Source organism: Bubalus bubalis, chromosome 11 (genome assembly GCF_019923935.1).
Source record: "Bubalus bubalis isolate 160015118507 breed Murrah chromosome 11, NDDB_SH_1, whole genome shotgun sequence".
In the NCBI taxonomy this organism is placed as follows: domain Eukaryota; kingdom Metazoa; phylum Chordata; class Mammalia; order Artiodactyla; family Bovidae; genus Bubalus; species Bubalus bubalis.
In genome coordinates, this window is record NC_059167.1 from 26,282,462 (window position 1) to 26,306,046 (window position 23,585).

Consider the following 23,585-nt stretch of genomic DNA (forward strand, 5'->3'; position numbering starts at 1 on the left):
ATCAACATGATGGTTTAATCAAATTTCCCCAGGGGCACTCAGGAAGCAAGAAGTCCTATAAACAGGCTTTCCCAGAAGTGCTTAGATAATGCTACTTTAGAGGAGGGACAGAGAGAATCATTCCTCTAGGGCTCTTACAAAAAATACAGTTTAGAATAAGTGATTTTAGGGGCCCAGATACATAGACTGAAACTGATGGTTATTTCCATGACTATGTTCCCATAACTAAATCTTTAAGATTAAGAAAGTCCAAGCCAAACGTTTACAGGTGATTTCAAATCTAGTGATTTCTTATAATCACCATCACAACCATCATCCAAATTACCATATACCATACCCCCACACTGCCCTAAGTACTTTCTATACCCTAGGTTATTTAATCCTCATACTGATCCTGAGGAATATTTATCTCTATTTAAAGAGTTGGTAATGGAGAAAGAAACTTTTCAAGGACAAAGGTCTAGTGAGGGGCAGGGTTGAAAGTTAAACCCAGGTCAGTCTGACTCCAAAGCTTCTACAATTAACCATGACACAACCGTGCTTTCTTCTCTCTCAGAGTTCCTGCAGACCCCTGACAGCTGCCTGTACACAGACTGTATGACCTAATGATGCTTTCACTTAACATTATATCATGATTTTAAAACTCTGTGAAGGAGGCATGATTGTGTCTACTTTTCCACTGAAGAAGTCAAGGTAGAGACAATGACTTGCCCAACGTCCCAGTATGAGCAGGTGGCAGAGCGAGTTTCAAACCCAGGTCTCTTGATTTCCCTTCTACCCAACCACAGCATATCTCACAATAGAGACTTGTACTATAGTCAAGAAACATACATTTTAAAACTGAAAGCCTCAAATTCTGTCAAGTTTAACTTAGCTTTGCTTGCAAAAAAGAATGAAACTAAAAAGGATTCTTGTTACATTGAAATAAACAACAGTGAATGTATACTTCTTAGTGATGACTTACAAGCTAACAAACCATATCTGGCTCTGTCTAGACTATATCACATGTCAATTAATTAGCATCTGGAGAACTCAAGACCATTTGAGTAAGATACAGCAAATTAAAACTATAGCAAACATGCTGAGCTTTGAGTTTCAGGAGCCTGACTAGGTCGACCCCAGCCTGTACATCATGAAGCAGGGAGAGAAAGAATGAGATGCCAGCACAAGTTCATGTTTCCCACTACACTCCCACGAAGGTCCTTTCTTCTTCTTACATCTCAGAGAAGGAAATAAAGAAGACAAATGCTTTTGCCTGGTTCCCTTTTACTTAAACAGAGAAATACAGAAGTAGAACTGCATTTAAGAGGTCTTTATTCTATTAGATCCACCAAAAAATGCTATAAGATATATAAGGAAGATCGCCAAACACAGTACAATGCTGGTTTAATAATAATGAAATATATAAGCAGGATCTTACGTTTAAATTTTTTGTAATATATTGTCCAAAAACAGATAATTATAGAGATGAGGATATCGGGAAGGGCATATAAATTCATACTCTTGAACTCCAAAAGACTTAAGTTGGAAGTAATAGCAAACTCCAAGAAGGGACAATTCAGAAACTATAATGGGCTTAGTGCTGCTATTTAAAGTAATGAAACATTTTCTCTGCTTTCTGGATTCAATTCACCAAATGATTTCCTCAGCAGGTCAGATATAGATTTGCAGAAAGTGGAAAACATTTTCCAGGAATAAACAACTGATCCCTAAGAACAGCTGCGTTAACTTTTCTGAATAATAAATCTTAGTCTGACATGCCCAGATTCCTCAGAGTGCTGTCACTGACATTCTCGACCTCTTCCTAACCTTGCCAGACTCTCACACTTCATGTGTACTGAACACTATGACTGCGAGAGCATCACTGTACTACGTGACCTGGACTCAGTTGCTTAACTTCTTTTTGCCTTAGTTTATCTGGCTCTAAAGCTGGGGTAACAATAGTACCTACCCTCATGGAATGGTTAATGAGGATGAAACAAGTGCTTAAAATGGCCCTGGCACATAGTTAGTATTCAGTAAACCTCGGCTATTATTATTCCTGTTACATAACAAAGCTTTCCCCTGGTATCAACAACTTGGCTCACTCCGTTCAGAGGGTCTGAGATACGAACAAGAAACAATTCTGCTTTAGTGCCTGACGCTTAAGTTTTGATTTCAGAATGAGAACTAACTAAAACAATCTCATCCTATCTAGTACTTTATATGCCTTCCAAAGCATTTTACATTTACATGATTTTTGGATCTTCTAACAATACCATGAAGGAAGTATAGTATCAATTTATACTACAGCAATTCTATAGAAAGGGGACAATAAAGTCAAGTATGACGCTTTGCTTAATGGTTATACTGCTACCAAATGGCAGAGGCCTAAATGCCAGGTTTTACGACACCCAAGCCAGTGTTCTTTCAACCATGCAAGGTAAGATCTCTTTAGAGCAACTGAAACCATTCTACTTTATTAACTAAAGTCTGTTCTTTATTCACATTTTCCTAGTTTTACCAAATGTCCTTTTTCTGGTGCAGGGTCTCATTCAGGATACCAGATTACATTTAATAGTCATGTGTCTTTAGGCTCTTTTTGGCTGTGAGAGCTCCTCAGATTTCCTTTCTTTGATGACCTTGACAGTTTTGAGGAGTACTGGTCAGGTATTTTCCTCAATTGGGATTTCTCTCTCAACTGGGATTTATCTGAAGTTTTTCTCATGATTAGACTGAAGTTTGGGTTTGGGGGAGGAAGACCCCAAAGGTAACATGTCATTCTTATCACATATCAAGGGTAATGCTATCAACATGGCTTATCATCAGTGATGTTAATCTTGATCACCAGGCTTATGTCGTCAGATCTCTCATTGAAATAAAAGTTAAAATTACTTTTCTCCCTTTCCATACTCTACTCTTTGGAAGGAAGTCATGTAAACCCATAGTTAAGGAGTTAGGAGTATCTACATACATTATTTGAAATTTTCCTATGTGGGGGATTTAACTATTCTCTCCAATATATGTATTTATTCAGTCATTCACGTAGGGACTCATGAATATTTATTTTATAGTTTGGATTATAATCCCATACTACTTTATTTTGTTGCTCAGATTGTTCCAGCCTTGGTCACTGGGAGGTTCTTTGGGGGGTTCTTCCGTCCCTTTGACATACTCCCAATCATCGTGATTTCCCTTCAAGCACTTCCTTTTTTTATGGCTCAAGATACTCCAAGCTCACCTTGTACATTTACTACCCCAGTCCTAGACTCAGTCACTTCTCCAGGGAGTCCTAGATTCCTTTTGTTGGAACCGAGATCTGGGCACTAGATGTGCTTTCCATCCTAGTTCTTTTTCAGCCACTTAACAGCTAACAAAGATGCCTCATCCTGGCTGCACTGATATGCACTGGGAACTTTAGCAGAAGAGCTCAGCAATCTCCTAAATTACTTTTTGTTGTGGGGGCAGTGGGGCCTGCACTACACAGCTTGAGGGGTCTAAGTTTCCCAGCCAGGGACTGAACGCTGGCCACCGCAGTGAAAGTGCCAAGTTCTAACAACTGGACTGCCAGGGAACTCTTTTTCTTTCCAAGAACAGGTGATTCTAAGCAGCAAAAAATAATACGCAAATAATTTCCATTATAAACTAAGCAAATCATCAGGCTTGCTGTATTGTAAACCAACACAACAGTGTTATTACTGAACTGCAAAAGGATGCTTAGAATAACAGAGTCATTTGTCGGGGGTCGTCCGGGAGAATACTGATAGTATCTTCGGCTTTACCACATAACAGACACAGCATGGTATATTCCTGGAACAAGAGAAAGTGCACAATTACCTTGAGGAACCAGCAGAAACAGCCTTCATTACTTTCTCTGGTGAACCTGTCCTCTGTAAACTGTCATGGATATACTATCCGTACAGTAGATCAATTTCTTCAACTTTCTTCCTATAAGTGAAGTCTTAGGTTTAGTTTGTGTATCCCACAACATTTTGTTTATATAAATTGAATACATGCTGATGCTCTATGCTGTATTTACTATGTTTACAAGAATGTCATCTTGGAAAGGCATGGCTATTTCCTGGATTTGGAAAACACATATACTGGGCTTACTTAGTGCTGCTATTTAAAGTAATGAAACAATTTGAGTGTGCGCCCCTGAGGACAAATTTCTGTTCTTAGAGCTGTTCCTTTCTAAGATATTCAACACTAATATGCAACAGAAACAATTTTTAAAACAACAAAAAAGGGGGAAAAATTTCCAAACCCAAAAGGCTTTTATCTACTTTTATCTACTCCAGAAAAAATAAACAATTATGTTAAATCCACTAGTATCTCATGTCTCATATTTAGATAGCTGGTTTTCTAGAATTTGATCTTTTTAAGGAGTTTTATGTTTCCTGGGCTTAACAAATGTCCAGACTGGCAACAGAAGGTATTTTGTTTTAAGCAAAAATCCTTAGGGCAAAGTTCCGTTTTTATAGCTGTTCCTTTCTAGAATTTGTAATATGGTCATAAACTATAGAAACATATTTCTTTCAAATCTTTTACTTAAAAGCCTTTTATCTTCTTTAGGAAAACAAGCATCTATACTAAATCTATTAGTATTTCCACACCTGACATTGAGATTGCTGGCTGCTGGAAATTGATCAGTCAAGGCAGTTTGAGTTTCATGGGTCTGAACAGTCACTAGAGAGGGTCAGAGAGGTAAACAGTGACTACGGTACGAAGACTCAGAACCAGCAACTGCTGCCTTTTCTTGCTAGAGAGTTCAGCAGGAGGACTTAGTTATAGCAGTAGAAAGACTGTTTCCTGAAAGACCACATTTAATTTTAAAGTCTATTCCACTCACACAGTAGAAATAGAGGCTAGAGCTCAGCAAACAAATAAGAGTCTCATGAATCAAAAATAGTTAAAACCCACTCTCTCCAAGGTTTTACTGCTTTCAAATTCTGCTTTCACTCACTAGACATTACTAGTAGAATGTCAACCTCTCACTGGAAAAGAAGAAGAAAATAATAATAAACCCAATATGGGAAAATATGTGAAGCTAGACAACTATTTGAATTTTCAACCAACCTACCCAATGACAAGTTTTCACTAAGTGCCTAAAGGCTCTGTAATATGCCAGGCACACTGGCAGACATGGGAAAAGGCGAGGACAAGGTCTGACCTTGCGAAATTTACAGTGCAACTTGACAGAAAGAAAAAACCTAACATATGGTATAATCTGGAAAAACTGTTAAATCAGTAAGACTGATTATATCTATAATCTTTAATTTATAGGCAGTCTGGAATCCAAATTTCATTGCAGGTCAATTATTTGGAATGCATAAGCAGTTTCCCACAGAAGTAACATTACACAATGCAGTTAGGTTCCCAGGGAAATCCAGGGAGTCTTTTAAATTTATACTGCACAAGTCCTATAGAATCTAACCACACAGAGAAGTGTTTCTGTGGGAAAATATGTCTAGAATTCTCACTTGGGATGCCAGGAACATATCTTCTTGTGCTGCCAAGAATATGGTGGGATCAGGACACTTTTCACCCAAATTGGCCAAGTTAGGAGAATCAGAATTCCCCCTAGTCATTCACAGAGATCTTCAAAGGCTCCACCTGGGCAAAGCCTGAGGGGAGTGATCTGGAAGAAATGGTGGGGTGGGTGGAATCCCCTTTGGGTAAGATCAGATCCTGTGTTTTACACTGAGGGTCCCAAGGGGCTCTTCCCTCTATTACCACCTGCTAATTCTGACCCTCGGTCCTCTCCTTCCCTGGTCCACAGACAAAGAAAAAGCAGTCTCAGTTTCCCTCTTCTTTACTGAGGCAAATATATAGCCCTTTTAATGGATTTTAGGGTGATACAAAAAATACAGGATGCCTATAATCACTTACAACTTATTTTCCATTTAAACTCTGTACTTATGTCTCTACTTTCCCCTCGACACTTGCCATCAGAAAATCTTATTTTAACAACATTGGTTGTTAAAAATGAATCTGTTTAAAAACAGAATCTATCTTTTAGAGCTTCATATTGAAATATTTACAGAAGTAGTAAATGTTTGGGATTTGCTTCAAAGTAATCCTGAGAGGTACAAATAAAGCTAACTGAAGCTGGGAACTGAAGATTAATACACTATTCTGCCTTTTTCTCTTTTGACCACACCCCGTGGCATGCAGAACTTCGAGGTGTACCTGAGGGAGTATACCTGAGGCCCCTGCAGTGGAAGCATGGAGTCGTAACCACAGGACCTCTGGAAGTCCTAGTCTGCCTACTTCTGATTTAAATTTCTCATAAGACATTTCAAACAAAGCAAAATATTACCAACGGTGGGAATCCCATCCTGAACCTGAACTACTGTTGGAATAAGATGGGGGCTGGAGTGGGAGGCTGAGGAAAGTAAGTCACAGCAGCTGAGAATGAGGACTCCTTGGGGTCATCAGGCTGAGACAGAAGTTACCAATTGGCTAGTTACGAGTCGGGGGCTGCAATAGATACAAGAAAAGTTCAAAAAAGGGCTGGATTACTAAGAAGCAGAAGGAGACACAATTTAAGTACAGCTTAAAAGAGGTAAGATTTAGTTAGCTTGAACACAGTGAAAGGGACAAGTTAAGTAAAGGAAACAGCACGAATAAAGACAGTGATACGGAACAGGGCAAGTACACCGCATAAGGAGTAGCAGAGGAGAGTCAGGATGGTGTGTTTCCAGAAGATTAATTTGAGGGCAGTGCGCATGACTACAGTGTGGAGACTGCTGCAGTATTTTAGGTTTGAGGAACCTAAACCTAAACCTAAAGGAACCTTCCTTTCTTCACAGGAAGCGTGACAGTGGAACCAAACAAAAGAAAGAGACAAAGGGAGAAAGGAGGGCAGAGGGAACATTAGGGTTAGAGAAGGAGATCCGGGACATACCCTAGGTTTCATCAGAGACTGAGTCTATGTGTGCTCAGTATCTGAGAGAGTAAAGAGAAGGTTCCTAGACCAGTGTCCAAAGCTCAGGAAAAAAGATGTCAGGGAGAAATAGGAAAGGAAACCACAGAGAAAGCAAGACAACTGTCAAAATGATTTAAAAAGAAAGAAAAAAGTCTAGCACTATGGACCCCAGAAGATAAAATGCTCCAAAAAGACAATGGTTAAAAAAACCAGATCCAGAAAGATGTTAAGAGAGATAAGAAGGCAAGGTCATAGGATTTGGCTACATTATAGGGAATCTATGAGAGAATAATTTCAGTAAAGTGAAAATGAAATTTGAAAGTAAAGTGAAATTTGAAATTCGAAAGTAAAGGGAAAACCAATTTGTAGATTGTTAGGAGGGGCAAAGGGAAATAAGGAAAATAGGGTAAAGAGCTATTCAAGTAAAGAAGCAAAAGGAAGGACAGAGATGATCAGAGGATGAATCAAAGAAGTAGCTGAGTGAAACAAAAGGATTTTAATTTACTTTTAACAAATAGAGAAGAACTAAATATATTTAATGTAAAAATGCTTTAAATCTCATTGAGAAAAAGCTAGGAGAGAAGGTAACATGAAGTTCCTGAGGAAATGCATTGTGGGGATAACAGAGAGGAGGAAATAAAAATTTTTACAACAGGAGGGAAGGAGGAGAGACTAAAGCTGGGACAATGCTATGAATGGTGTGCAAAAGGAGAGCGGTGAGAAATGAGAGAAAGGGAGGCTGCCAACCCAGTGAGAACCTTGGGATGGGAGGCTTGGACAGTATACTGGACCTAAAGATAGCTATTCTATAAAAGCCAAAGAGGTAGTCTGAAAACATCATTTTAAGACAAATATGCTGATAGCAAAATAAAGAACACAGGGGTGGCAGGGAGTGGATGTTGGGAAAGAGAGGACTGGAGGTAGAGTGCAGTTTAAAAACGAGTTTATTCCCAAGATAATTCCACACTATCTAGGCATTGTGACTACAGCCATCTTCCTTTCCCTTCTTCCTACCCCAGAGAACGTCTGGGACAGCTCTGAAAATGGCTGTGCTCAGTCATAAAGGAAAACCTGCCAGGCCTTGGTCTCGTGGCGGTGACACACTATGGCTCAATTAGGGCGTAAACAGGCCATCTCAAGATTCTCTTAGGGACTCTGAACCTCACAGGGGCTTCAGGGACTGCTGGAAAATGGCTATAAGCACACCTGTCCTCCCATGAATGCAGAGAGATGCTCCTTTAAGTCCTTAACATGTTCACTCCCCTATTTGGCCACTACTCATTCACTGAGATCTTGATTTTGCCCAAAGAGACACCTATCATATAAGAATCTTTGAGGCATAATTTTTGGATGCTGGGGAGATGTGGTCAGGATGTTATTTAGATGGACCACAAGATATTAGACCAGATTCTGACAGGTGACTAAGTGCCTTCTTCCACACTGAAGTAAAAATGAAAGTGGTTCTCTTGTACTATTTTATAAGATTCTACTGTAGAAGATTTTTTCCCTAATCATAGTAGTACCAAAAAAACAAAATTCCATTGACAGTAAAAAGCTCTTACCTGACATTTATATCCTATGAACATGTAGTTCACAGGAAATAAGTAACTCAATCTGAAGCCTTGAAAGCGGAGGCAGTGAGGGGCGGACACAAGGGAGTGTGTCCTTGGGCTTCCCAGTTTGTCCTTGGCTCTCCCCCACTGTCCAGCTCTTCTTCCTCACTGTTAGATCTGTGAATCTTCAGCAACTGCAGGCCTATACCAGCCTGTAGGATTTTGTAGAATTCTCCACATGCTCTCACAGTTGTATAAGGACTAATCTTTTAATAGATCCCTATTCTCTACCCTTACAGTGGTTCAGCTTCTCTCCTCCAATCATGATACACCTATCATGTTATTTTACTTATCAAATAATATTCAAATATCCTATCAAAATTGAGACCACAGAGTTGCTGACTACAGTCCTACAACAGAAACAAAGATAATCTCACTATCACGATTTCCATGCTCTGCAAGAATGGTGGCAGTGGGCAGACCAACACTTAAAGCCAACAATTGTGCAATCAAATAACCGGGTAGAGAAAAAAGAGGCCCAATGGTAACCTTACAAGAAGCCATAAGGTGCTACTCTTTATAAGCAAAAATGACAGGACAGCGATATCATCTGTAAGGCATGCATTTTGCTTTGTGACTCTTGTGAAGACAGGTTTGAACAGATCCACCCACATCTAAAGTGTCTGTCTCAACTTACACAAGTGGAAGAGAGGGATGGTCTCCTCTAACATCGGCGAGCACTTCATTTACGAAGATTATACCTAGATTTGTCAAGTGTACACTTCTTATCCCCCTTCCCCTCAATAACACACCCACATATATACATTTACCTGAAATTCATCCATGATACTGAACGTATACTCATGCCTGGCTATTACATGATGACAATTCTTACAAAGATCTGCTGAAACAGAGAGAGACTTAAATAATTAAATCTTAGATGGTGTCTGAAGACAGTAAAATTTCTATTCTTAGCATGGTATTGCTTTAAAAGAATCTTAACTCTGCCAAATTTAACACAAAGGAAACCCATTGTAATATCCCCCTTGATAAAAAAAAATACAGACTCTATTACACAGCTACACTATATAATTAAGGGCCTGAACTCAGAGACTTAATGTGCAATTCCCACTGGAAGCTAAGGTAATCAATTAACAGATTTGTGTATTTTTTAAACTAGCTGGACCTACCTAATTATATAGGAGCTTTTATTCTCAGGAATGATAGAAACTGTGCTACTACCCAAACATAAACAAAAAGCTAACACAAGACATTGAAGTGAATTTAGCAGTAATAAGACTCTAGTAAAAAATATTATAATAACTACAATATATTGAGTGCTTATTGCGTGCCACATACTACACACTTTTTATCTGTTTATTCACTTAATCTTCTCAAAAACTCAACAAAGTAGATACTAGTCTTATCACCTTTGTGAAATGAAGTGAAGTTAAAGTTGCTCAGTCATGTCCGACTCTTTGCAACCCCATGGGCTACACATGGAATTCTCCAGGCCAGAATACTGAAGTGGGTGGCCATTCCCTTTTCCAGGGGATCTTCCCGACCCAGAGATCGGGTCTCCCACATTGCAGCAGATTCCCTACCAGCTGAGCCACCAGGGAAGCCCTTTGTAAGGATAAGGAAAAAAAGGCACACTGTGTGTAAGTAACTAGGAAGACCACGCTGAGTTAGGAATTGTTGGAACCAGAATTCAAACCCAAGCTTTCTCGCTCCAGAGCCCTTGCTTTTGACCACTATCCTCTATCTAGAAAAATAAAAATCAAATATGCTGAAAGAAAGAAGATTCTTCTAATATAGAACATTTTTCTATTTTCTGACTCTATTCTAAAGGCTTAGTGTCTTTCACATCCTTCTTTAAAAATATCATTATTTACACATTTATTTCATATAGTCAGAACATACCAAAAAATGCAGGAGACAATCAAAAAGGAAATGTGAATAGTTAAAATCGCTTCCACAATATCTGAGCACTAAAGTCTGCTGCTGCTAAGTCACTTCAGTCGTGTCCGACTCTGTGTGACCCCATAGACGGCAGCCCACCAGGCTCCCCCGTCCCTGGGATTTCTCCAGGCAAGAACACTGGAGTGGGTTGCCATTTCCTTCTCCAATGCATGAAAGTGAAAAGTGAAAGTGAAGTCGCTCAGTCGTGTCCAACTCTTCGCAACCCCATGGACTGCAGCCTACCAGGCTCCTCTGTCCATGGGATTTTTCAGGCAAGAGTAGTGGAGTGGGGTGCCAATGCCTTCTCCGCACTAAAGTCTACATGTATGTAAATTTACTCAGAGATTCTTAGTGCCAACCTCAGAACTGATTTTTTATTACACAGTTATTTATTTCATTTCCCAGTATCAAGGATGAGGAACAGCACATGAAGATGGCATCCATCCTTACGCAGCAAAAGAAACGATAGACTGACAATAACAAAAGAGACAAAAACTATAAAAGCAGAAATAAGACTTAAAAAAATTGTTTCTCAGAGCCATTTAGTGTAAGGATAAACAGTCCCTAAACACTTAAGAGCTGCTGAAGCACATCATTGCATTATACTATAGTTGAAGGTGAAAATTCACATGGATGACCCTAAGTTTAAAAAAAAGTCCCTATATCTTGTTTCAGAAGACATAGTCTTTATAGATAAACAAAAGAAAACTGGTGCCTAAATCATAAGCTTCAGCTATCTGCAAGTCATTTATGTGGAATATATGATGTTGCTAGATACATGAGATGTTACCTATATTCTCCTCTTAAAAACCTAGTGATTATGTGTTGCAATATGATAGTAATATAGACCTCATAATACTGTGCACAACCTAGTTCCCAAAAGATGACATCTACTAACAGACTTGGATGTTAAAAACAGAGTCTACTTACGATCATAGGTAACTATTTCTTCTCCGTCTTCCTCTTTCAAAGATTTGTTTGTGATCAGCATAAAATCTCGCTTACTGCACACTGCACAGCCTGTAAAGTTCAGCAAGAAAGATCCATTTTCCAGGCAGATGTTACCCTAAAATAAGAAAAATAGGGATTTAATTTTCTTTTTGGGGGGAGATTTAATTTTCTTATCTTTCAAAATCCTTGGAGAAAATGATTAATAGACTTAAAGTCTCTAAAGGCAAAAAACATGACCACAATTTACTTGCTTGAAGTTTATGCCAAGTACTTTTTGAAATTACTAGCTTTCCTCTAGAAGTTATTATTCATAGTAAATAAACCTGAGGCAGTGTTAGGGTAAGTCTCTGAAGTCTGCAACTGTGTTTGAGAGAAGACTAAATGCAATTGGATATTTAGGAACGACTTAATGAAGTCTTAATATAACACATGAAAAGGAAAAGTTAGAAAATCTAATAGTCAACACCACTAAATGAGGTATCATAAAACTAGAATGAAAATTTAATCAAAATGGAAACTCTGAGCCAATAATATAAATGATCTTATGCAATGTGATGTTCAGTTGACTGTCGAAAAAGCATTTTCTCAAGCCTTAAAAATATCAGAAAATAAATAAAGAGAAATAAACTTTCAGCTCTTATAGATATCAGTCCTTAGGATATGTGTGATTCAGGCAGAGAAGGTAATTTCTGCAATTCATCAGATTGACACCATGACATTTAAAAGAGAAAGAAACTGTAACTAAGAAACTGTAAATAACATATGTTCCTGGCTCAAGTGAGGTCTTTGCTAAAGCCTTACTAGTAATTGTTCAGAACTTAATTAATTCATAAGCAATCTAATTAACCTTATTTATTTTATATTGAAGTATAGTTGACTTAACAATGCTGTGTTAGCTCCAGGCAAAGTGATTCAGTTATACATACGCACGTATCTATTCTTTTTCAAGTTCTTTTCCTTAGTTAGACGATTGTTGTTGCTGTTCAGTTGCTAAGTCATGTCCAATTCTTTGTGACCCCATGGACTGCAGCATGCCAAGCTTCCCCTTCCTTCACAATCTCCCAGAGTTTGCTCAAACTCATGACCATTAAGTCAGTGATGCTATTCAATCATCTCATCCTCTGTTGCCCACTTCTCCTCCTGCCCTCAATCTTTTCCAGCATCAGGGTCTTTTCCAATGAGTTGGCTCTTTGCATCAGGTGGCCAAAGTACTGGACCTTTAGCTTCAGTATTAGTCCTTCCAATGAATATTCAGGGTTGATTTCCTTTAGGATTGACTGGTTTGATTTCCTTGCTGTCCAAGGGACACTCAAAGAGTTTTTTTCCAGCACAATTCAAAAGCATCAATTCTTCAGCACTCAGCCTTCTTTTACAGTCCAACTCTCACATCCATACATGACTACTGGAAAAACCCAGTTTTAACTATACGGACCTTTGTTGGCAAAGTAAGGTCTCTGCTTTTTAATGTGCTGTCTGGGTTTGTCATAGCTTTCCTTCCAAGGAGCAAGCATTTTTTAATATCGTGGCTCCAGTCACTGTCCACAGTAATTTTGGAGTCCAAGAAAATAAATCTGCCTGTTTCCACTTTTTCCCCAACTATTTGCCATGAAGTAGCAGGACCAGATGCCATGATTCTAGGTTTTTTAAGGTTGAGTTTTAAGTCAGTTTTTTCACTCTCTTCTTTCACCTTCATCAAGAGCTTCTTTAGTTCCTCTTCGCCTTCTACCAGCAGAGTGGTATCATGTGCATACCTGAGGTTGTTGATATTTCTCCTGGCGACATTGTTCCAGCTTGTGATTCACCCAGCCTGGCATTTCACATGATGTACTCTGCATAAAAATTAAATAAGTAGGGTGACAATATACAGCCTTGACGCACTAGTTTCCCAATTATGAACCAGTCCACTGCTCCATGTCCGATTCTAATTACTGCTTCTTGACCTTCATACAGGTTTCTCAGGAGGCAGGTAAAGTGGTCTGGTATTCCCATCTCTATGAATTTTCCACAGTTTGTTGTGATCTACACAGTCAAAGGCTTTAGTGTAGTCAATGAAATAGATGTTTTTCAATGAAACAGATGTTTAGTGTAGTCAATGAAACAGAAATTCCTTTGCTTTTTCTACAATCCAACAAAAGTTGGCAATTTGATCTCTGGTTCCTCTGCTTTTTCTAAATCCAGCTTATATATCTGGAAGTTCTTGGTTTATGTACTGTTGAAGCCTAGCTTGAAGGATTTTGAGCATTACTTTGCTAGCATGTGAAATGAGGGCAACTCTATGGTAGTTTGAACATTCTTTGGCATTGCCTTTCTGCTGCTGCTGCTGTCGCTTCAGTCGTGTCCGACTCTGTGCAACCCCATAAACGGCAGCCCATCAGGCTCCCCTGTCCCTGGGATTCTCCAGGCAAGAACACTGGAATGGGTTGCCATTGCCTTTCTGAAACTGGAATAAAAACTGACCTTTTCCAGTCCTGTGGTCATTGTTGAGTTTTCCAAATTTTCTGGCATATTGAGTGCAGCACTTTAACAGCATTATCTTTTAGGATTTTAAATAGCTCAGCTAGAATTACTAAACTTTGACAAAAAGCCTGTTGCGGTCTGAACTGGTACTGCCTTGAATCCAGAAAAGTTGACTGTCAAAGACTCCAAGAAATTAAGGAATTTTTTAAAAACTCTTAAAAGAATAAACATCTAAATACCATGTTCAAATAAATTATTAACAGAACTCTGAGCACAAGCACACATAAACACAGGCACTTTATATAATATGGTCTAACCTCTGTAATCTGACCATATAAGCAGGCCAAATGTAAACTCTAAATACTGAAGGAAGAGAAAAGATACCTATGTACATGTTGTGAGGTAAGGAAATAAATTCTTGAAATGGGAAAATGCAAGTAAAGTACCTAAGAAACTGATGGGGCTTTCTCTAAGGGCCCTGGTCATTTGAAAGTGAGGGTAACCTTCATCAGTGAGGCATGATTATTAGATGAAGCAAGATTATTAATGTCCAAATTTCGGAAAGAAAATTAAAGAATACAGTATTCAGAGAAGCGTTTGAGGTTTTCACAGCAGGAGGAAAGAGAAGAATAAAATCTAAATCAACTCAGCAGTAATAATAGTAAGCTATAACAGTTTCAAGAAGACAGGAAAAGAAGTCAAAAGTTAACAATCTTTAGAAAACGTGATTCAGCCAAATCCTGGTTGAAGATCTGTAAAGGTATACAAATACGTAGGAAGAAATGGTTAAACACTGTGATGATAATTAGTATGAAAGTATATTATGATAAAATCTTACAAATTTGAGAAATCTGCAAATATACTGACAAGGATTGGGCCAGTTTGTTTCTTTCAAAAAAACTATTATTTCAGATGGTATAACTTATCAGTGTATATGTTTTGACAGGGAGTACTTAAAACAGGAAAATACAGTTTTTAAAGAACCAAATTTTAATTTTGCTGATTTTCTCTATTTCCTATTTTCTCCTATTTCATTCATTGCCACTCTAATCTGTATCATTTCTAGTGCTTGCTTTGGGTTGTCTGCTCTTGCTTTTTCAGTGTCTTAAAGTGGAAAGTTAAGTTACTGATTCCAGATTGTTTTTAAAATATTTATTTATTTGGTTGCTCCAGGTCTTCAGTTCAGTTCAGTTGCTCAGTAGTGTCCAACTCTTTGCGACCCCAAGAATCGCAGCACACCAGGCCTCCCTGTCCATCACCAACTCCCGGAGTTCACCCAGACCCACATCCATCGAGTCAGTGATGCCATCCAGCCATCTCATCCTCTGTCGTCCCCTTCTCCTCCTGCCCCCAATCCCTCCCAGCATCAGAGTCTTTTCCAATGAGTCAACTCTTTGCATGAGGTGGCCAAAGTATTAGAGTTTCAGCTTTAGCATCAGTCCTTCCAATGAACATCCAGACTGATTTCCTTAGAATGGACTGGTTGGATCTGCACGCAGTCCAAGGGACCCTCAAGAGTCTTCTCCAACACCACAGTTCAAAAGCATCAATTCTTTGGCACTCAGCTTTCTTCACAGTCCAACTCTCACATCCATACATGACTACTGGAAAAACCATAGCCTTGACTAGATGGACCTTTGTTGGCGCAGTAATGTCTCTGCTTTTGAATATGCTATCTAGGTTGGTCATAACTTTCCTTCCAAGGAGTAAGCGTCTTTTAATTTCATGGCTGCAATCACAATGTGGCATATAGAATTTAGTCCCCTGACCATGGTTCAAACCCAACACCCCTGCACTGGGAGCGAGGAGTCTTAGCTGCTGGACCACCAGGATAGTCCCCTGTGTGTTTGTTGTTTTTTTTTTTAATATAGACATTTTAAAATGCAGCATCCATTTCCATACAACTGTTTTACAAATTATATATCAGACTCAGCATTTAATTAAATATGGTTTGATGCTAAACAACAATTTGGGCTTCCCAGGTGGTGCAGTGGTACAGAATCTGCCTGCCAATACAGGAGATGACATGAGTTCGAGCCCCGGGTCGGGGAAAATTCCCTGGAGTAAGCTATGGCAACCCACTGCAGTATCCTTGCCTGGAGAAACCCATGGACAGAGGAGCCTAGTAGGCTACACTCCACGGGGTCGCAGGGAGTCAGACATGACTGAGCACACATGCACATGCACACAACAATCTGAGTACAGGAACTTCCATAGTTTAATTTTAGAGTAAAGTATATAAAACAATTTCTAATTTAAACATGTAACTAATTTACACTGATTACTTCCCTCTGATTAGTCTAAATTTATGCTCTATTTCTGTATTGCTGGTACATTACTAAGAATGTTAAAGCCGAAACTTGAACTATATGAAGTATAGGTTTCATTTCTAGTTTGATATAGAAATGTTTTATTACAATTTTGTGCCTAATCAGTTATTTTAGAAAATGCAGTAGAGTTCTAGTTCTAACTGGTTTGCTAAATGCTTTTCTAAATGAAAAAAAGTAATCTGGTTCATAGTTGAGTAAAAAAAGTTGAGTTCAAAAAATTAGTATGGTTCATTTCCAATTCAATTCAAGTCTGACTTCAAGTTCTTGGTGTAATATTACAAACAAGAGGGCCAGAGCTCTGTAAGAAATCTTCTAGGCTGTGAAAAACATTCACCACCAAAGTCCAGCCATTTTAGGAAACCAAGTGAAATGAAAGTCCCTCAGTTGTGTCCGACTCTTTGCGACCCCATGGACTATATGGTCCATGGAATTCTCCAGGCCAGAATACCGGAGTGGGTAGCTTTTCCCTTCTCTAGGGGATCTTCCCAACCCAGGGATAGAACCCAGGTCTCCTGCATTGCAGGCGGATTCTTTACCAACTGAGCCACAAGGGAAGCCTAAACAATTACATATTTATTACCTACTCATTCTGCATTTAGACCTACCCAACATGTTAACCCATTATTTTTCTCTGCCAGATTTTTTGAATAAGTGGACTATACTTGCTACTACCACCTTAGTACCTTTTTCTTTGCTAGGTTCAAGCAGAGTGGCTTCTGCTCTTACTGTCCTTAAAAATATCTCATGAGTTCAAAAAAATCCCAGAGTTGGAGGGATCCCTGAGACTTCAAGACATCATTTAGTCTCTACTGAATGAAAAGCAGAGTTTAATTTCTTTAAGGTTATCCATTCCATTAAAAAAAAAATCTGTTAGAAAGTTCTTTATTCTGATTTAAAGCCTATAGCCCCCTAACATCCATTCACTAATGATTTCTCTAACATCCATCCACTAATTACTTCCGAATCTGCCTTCTGGAATTTCAAATAAAAGTCTAATTCTTCCTCATGACAGTTTTTAATCACTTTAGAACAGAATAAAAATCAGAGAAAACTGCTTCAGGCACTTTCCTGGTTTTCCAATCACCTCAAAGCTTTACTTTTATTTTCTTCCTATACTTTTATTTTCTTCTTCCTATACTTTTATTTTCACTTTCTAAATTCATTTAATCCTTGAAACTCAGTTCTCGATACTGGTTGATTCTCTACATTCTTTTCCTAAGTGAACAAATTCTTTCTGACTCCTTTATTTGGTTGACTCATCTGTTTGAATCTCTTACCCAAACTGTCTTCCTATACTTTTACCCTATTCCTGGAATGTTACAGTTTCAACCCCAGATGAAACATGATTAAAAAAAAAAAAAAAAAGCAATCTGATCATTTGCTCCAATTTTGGTTCTCCTTCCCATATGGCTCAAACTTCTGTAATACTTCCAAAGTTCCCAGCTGCCTAGATAGAAAACTCTTGAGATTATGAATGCTCTTCCCTTCTTCCCTCCTACATTAAATTGCTTTAGTCCTGTTAATTCTTTCTTTGATATGACGTCTTCATCATCTCATGCCTATAACTACAGCTGCCATTTGGTTTCCCCAAATGCTCTGTAGGGCTGTCCTTTTACATTTTCTCCATCCCATCATCTCAACATACAACCATACGATCCACTTTCCTATACAGCAGGTTTCAGAGTCACTTCCTTTTTTTTTTTTTTTTTGGATGGCTGCCCAAAGCCTAAAGTGTATAGTCTAAACTTCAATGTAATTTTTGTCTTTTGATAAGCTCAACTCTTAAAAATCCAACTATATATACTTTTTTTTTTTTTTTTTTTCCTGGCCTCACCTCAGCATATGAGAGCTCAGTTCCCAGACCAGGGACTGAACCTGTTTCCCCTGCAGTGGAAGCAGAGGCAGGGAATTCCCCAATTTAATATATTATCCACAGCAAACATCTTCCTCATGGTGCTTATAATGTGCAGTTTTCAGTACTGGATTCACAAAAATCTCTCTTTAAACTTTAAAAAAAAAAAAGTATGAAATAGACCATAATACAGAAAAGTACGTGAAATGTAAAGGCATAAGGCCTCTGGCTATTAAGTGTCTGTAGGACCGCAGTCTTGATAACCAAGAATATCTCCCGCTATTGTCCAATTCCCTCAGGAGACAAAACTGCTCCCAGTTGAAATGAGCCACTGCTCCATTCACTCACGGCTTTCCATTCTATGACCACACCACATTTTTCCAGCCTGGCAACCCACTCCAGTATTCTTGCCTGGAGAATCCCATAGACAGAGGGGCCTGGCAGGCTACAGTCCATGGGGTCGCAAAAGTCGGACACGACTTAGTGGCTAAACCACCACCACCACAAACAATGCTGTTACGAACATTCTCCAGGAACATGCATTTATTTCTCTAGAATCGGAACTGCCAGGTCATTCAGGATGCATCTTTTTACTTTTTTTTTTTTTCATATATAATGCTAGACCTTTACTTTCAAAGAGGTTATACGATATAAGTGTTCATGATGTATTATAAAACCCTCCCAAAAGATTACTGCTGCTGCTGCTAAGTCGCTTCAGTCGTGTCCGACTCTGTGCGACCCCATAGATGGCAGCCCATCAGGCTCCACCATCCCTGGGCTTCTCCAGGCAAGAACACTGGAGTGGGTTGCCATTTCCTTCTCCCCCAAAAGACTAAGTATTACTCAAATTATTAAAGAGACAGAAGCAGCCTATATGAGAATCCTTGTTATTTCCCCCAGCCTTCAGTTCTTCCTTTCCTTTTCCACCCAAGTCTCAAATGAACGCCACCTTTCTTTGGGGAGAACACCATCATTTCCTATTGCTCTCCCCCTTCTCTACACCTGAATAGCATTTAGGTACTAGTCATTTTTTGCTAGCCACGTGACCCTGTAAACGTACGCTCTTCGACCGCTCGCAAGTTAACACGCATACAAATGTTCAGTAACTATACGTTGAACGAAACGAGAATAAACAAACTTCGCAATTTCCTGAGCCTGAAAGGAACCGAGATTTAAAAGAAAGTTAACAGCAAGGAAACCAGAATTCCAGTCTTGCCTTTCATACTAACTAGAATGTGAACTTTGGCAAGAGATTTGCCGCCTCCAGGCATTAATTTCATCAGCAAAATTGGGTTAGAACAGATGACTTCAGAGGTCCCTTCTAGAGCTCGAATTCGGGAGGAGCACTGAATGCCATCAAATCAAGCTTGAGGATAAGACCAGGGTAGGGGTGGGGGCTAACTCTGTTCTCGGCTGGGTTGGTGGTGGTGGTAGGGTTTTTTTCCCCTCCCCTGGAGCTCAAAAGAAATGAAGCGACGGCTGCTCCCAGTCTCCAGGGTGGGGATCTGCAGGAAACGACGGCAGAAGGCTGTCCCCACTGTCAGGTGCCTAAATACAGCTACCGGGTCACTGGATAGGATGGAGCGGCTGAGTCCGCCCCACGCCAGACCTCCCAGGGGTACGAGAAGCCTCAGGGGCGGCCATGGCCCAAGGGAGCGGGCAGTTCTCGGCGCCCACTCGCTCACCCGGTTGGGATATTCCTTCTCCACACAGTCCACACACATCGCGACGCCGTTAACAGCGAAGATCCTTCGGTGCTTCCGGGAAGACGAAACCTCGCGAGAGTTCAAAGAAGGTCGCCGCATGCGCCCAGAGTACTAGATCCTGGAGTATATGGTCTCAGGAACCAATTCCAAGTCTCCGCCCCTTAGCAACGGTTGTTAGGGCAGGATCTGTTTTCTCAGACAGCAAGAACTGAGAGCCAAGAGGACTTAGGAAACCTTCCTAATAGAGCGGAAGGGACCATGGACCTTGTGGCGGGAAGGGGAAAGGGCTCTTGGACCAAGCAAAATTCTAACAGGTGCCTTCCTGAGGCTAGGCTGACAGAAAGGCAAGTCACAATACTCACGAGAGGGAATTCTTTCTCACTTCCTCGACTTACTCCATATACATAAAGCTGAAATTATAATTTGGATACATTTTTATACCATTTCTTGGGCTTCCCTGGTGGCTCAGAGGTTAAAGCGTTTGCCTGGAATGCGGAAGACCTGGGTTCGATCCCTGGGTCAGGAAGATCCCCTGGAGAAGGATATGGCAACCCACTCCAATACTCTTGCCTGGAGAATCCCATAAAGGGAGGAGCCTGGCTACAGTCCATGGGGTCGCAAAGAGTCGGACACGACTGAGCGACTTCACTTTCACTTTATACCATTCCTTAGGGCAGTGAGAGTGATAGTTCAGATCTTGGCAGGTGAATAAGCAATAAATGAAGTGTTTGGGAAGAGCCACTTATGTATAGCTCTGCAGAGAATTTCTTAAAAAGAACACAAAGCGTTAATAAGAAATGACCATCCCTGAGCCCTCTGGAGGAAACCAAGGAAATGAGTGGTTAAAGGTCTTATCTAGGATAACAAAGCTACTCAGCCAACCAAGATAGGACTTGGTTCCTACCCTGGGCTCTGCGCCTTTTTAATATAATAGCCAGTAGCCACCTGTGGCTATAAAAGCACTTTTAATGTGGCAAATTTGAACTGAAATGTGTTGTGAGTACATCCTACACACTAGCTTTGGAAGACTTAGCATGGAAAAAATGTGAAATATTTCATGAGTAATTTTTATATTGATTACCTGTTGAAATAATGGGGCTAATAAAAAATTATTAAAATGAATTTCACCTGTTTTTTTTAATTTGGCTACTATAAAATTGAAAATTACACATGTAACTTGCATCATATTTCTACTACTTGGGGCTGGCCTATACAGTTCTCTCGATCCATTTTTAAATGTGGCGTCTGTTTTTAAAGCCTAATGCCAACAATTTTACTAACTACTGTATCTATTTTATTCAGTTCTATAGACATTTGTTGAATGCCTTCACTATGCAAAGAATTGTGGGGACAACAGGAAGTTGAAAAATACATTGTTCTTTCCTACTATCCAGATATTCACAAGAGAGTCTGAGAGATAAAATGAGCACAAATATGTATAATTAACTGGCAGACTGTTGTGTCAGTTCAGTTCAGTTCAGTCGCTCAGTCGTGTCCAACTCTTTGCGACCCCATGAATAGCAGCACGCCAGGCCTTCCTGTCCATCACCAACTCCCGGAGTTCACCCAAACTCATGTGCATCAAGTCGGTGATGCCATCCAGCCATCTCATCCTGTGTCGTTCCCTTCTCTTCCTGCCCCCAATCCCTCCCAGCATCATGGTCTTTGCCAGTGAGTCAACTCTTCGCATGAGGTGGCCAAAGTACTGGAGTTTCAGCTTCAGCATCAATCTTTCCAATGAACACCCAGGACTGTTCTCCTTTAAGATGGACTGGTAGGATCTCCTTGCAGTCCAAGGGACTCTCAAGAGTCTTCTCCAGCACCATAGTTCAAAAGCAACAATTCTTCAGGGCTCAGCTTTCTTCACAGTCCAACTCTCACATCCATACATGACCACAGGAAAAACCATAGACTTGACTAGACGGACCTTTGTTGGCAAAGTAATATCTCAGCTTTTCAATATGCTATCTAGGTTGGTCATAACTTTCCTTCCAAGGAGTAAGTGTCTTTTAATTTCATGGCTCCAATCACCATCTGCAGTGATTTTGGAGCCCCCCAAAAATAAAGTCTGACACTGTTTCCACTGTTTCCCCATCTATTTCCCATGAAGTGATGGGACCGGATGCCACGATCTTAGTTTTCTGAATGTTGAGCTTTAAGCCAACTTTTTCACTCTCCACTTTCACTTTCATCAAGAGGCTTTTTAGTTCCTCTTCACTTTCTGCCATAAGGGTGGTGTCATCTGCATATCTGAGGTTATTGATATTTCTCCCATCAATCTTGATTCCAGCTTGTGCTTCTTCCAGTCCAGCGTTTCTCATGATGTACTCTGCATATAAGTTAAATAAGCAGGGTGACAATATACAGCCTTGACGTACTCCTTTTCCTATTTGGAGCCAGTCTGTTGTTCCATGTCCAGTTCTAACTGTTGCTTCCTGACCTGCATATAGGTTTCTCAAGAGATTGTGGTGTAGGCGCATAAAATGGAGAGATTACTTCCAGGTGGATTGGGAAAGAGGGATTTAGATCATGAAGAATGTGTAAGATTTCAAAATGCAGAGAGTTTTAGTATATTAATTTCAGGTAGACCATGCCAAGGCGTTTGGATTTTATCCTGCGGGAAATAAGGAGCCACTGAAAGTTTGAGCAGGAGAGGGATAACAGAATGTGATTTAGAAAGATTATTTTAGCAGCTTAAAATAATAGCAAAAAAAGATTATTTTGGGGTTGATTAGGACTGGAAGAAATTGTACATGGAAAGGCAGACACTAACAGGAACCACAAGGGGGAGATATATAGCTTTCTGTCTCATCAATAATAGAAAACATGCATGATTAAAAAAAAAACCTTAACAAATAGAAAATTACACTGCAGTCAAAGATCTCAAAGATTCAGTTTTTAGCATGAACTGATTTAATTTTCTGAGGCATGAAAGACAATCTTCATATTTACCAGCATCTTTTTTACCTTCCCAGAGTGAGATAGTATCTTGTTACTAAAATGAGCAAGTGAGTAAAAGGCCATCTTATTCACAGGCATAAAAATTTGAGAGCTGATGGCTATCCACCTGATCTTGGGTGGCCTCAGCCTGCAGCGCTTGAAGCAGGCTTTCAGTTCCCCAACCAGAGACTGAAGTCAGACTGCGGCAGTGAGAGTATAACAAGACCCAGGTCTGAACAGCAGAAAATGAACTTCCACAAAGAAATGGAAAGTAGTGAAACAAGTAAAGTGTTTATCAGGAGAAAGAAGAGTAAATGTGAATAGACACACAGGCGAGCTCAGAGAGAGACTCACGCCCTCACTTGCTGTGCTTAGTTGCTCAGTCGTGTCTGACTTTTTCCGACCCCATGGACTGTAGCCCACCAGGCTCCTCTGTCCATGGGGATTCTCCAGACAAGAATACTGGAGTGGGTTGCCATGCCCTCCTCCAGGGCATCTTCCCAACCCAGGGATCGAATCCATGTCTCCCACATTGCAGGTGGATTCTTTACTATCTGAGCCACCAGGGAAGCCCAGTTCTGCATCCACATGTGATTTATCTCAGGGCTTGCCTGTGTGTGCACGCATCTCTTAACCAAGATGGATTCTAACTTAGAGGGCTGTGGATAGATTGACATCACTCCCTTTTTGATCTCCCTGGAGCCTGTCTACACATGCATAGTTAGGAAGGTCTTCTTGACTTCAAGAATGAGAAATATGTTGTCTCTATTTGGGCAGGGCTTAGCTCCTCCTTTGCTTCATCTTGGAGTATCTGTCCACAGGGGCAGACTCCAGCTGCTCAGCCTGAGGCCCATCTATCTCCTGCTTCACACCCAGTGACATTTTCCATCCAAATCTGACTATGTCCAGGGGAGAGAGGCAGCA

The 23,585-nt window shown here is 40.0% G+C and overlaps 1 protein-coding gene across 3 annotated transcripts; it reads right to left on the reverse strand.

The window, feature by feature from the left end:
• Positions 1–3,620: 3,620 nt before the first annotated feature.
• Positions 3,621–19,856, reverse strand: CHURC1 (churchill domain containing 1). Of its 3 annotated transcripts, none has more exons than XM_006072132.3 (4): positions 19,701–19,856; positions 11,356–11,491; positions 9,294–9,364; positions 3,621–3,789 (listed from the first exon to the last, which is right to left on the reverse strand). In XM_006072132.3, exons 1-4 carry the CDS (start codon positions 19,818–19,820, stop codon positions 3,697–3,699), a joined length of 420 nt encoding a protein of 139 aa, XP_006072194.2. In that variant the 5' UTR covers positions 19,821–19,856; the 3' UTR covers positions 3,621–3,696. The 3 variants fall into 3 exon arrangements, with proteins under 3 accessions (XP_006072194.2, XP_006072193.2, XP_025151139.2); XM_006072131.3 differs by having other exon boundaries at positions 9,294–9,367; XM_025295354.2 differs by lacking the exon at positions 9,294–9,364.
• Positions 19,857–23,585: the final 3,729 nt, after the last annotated feature.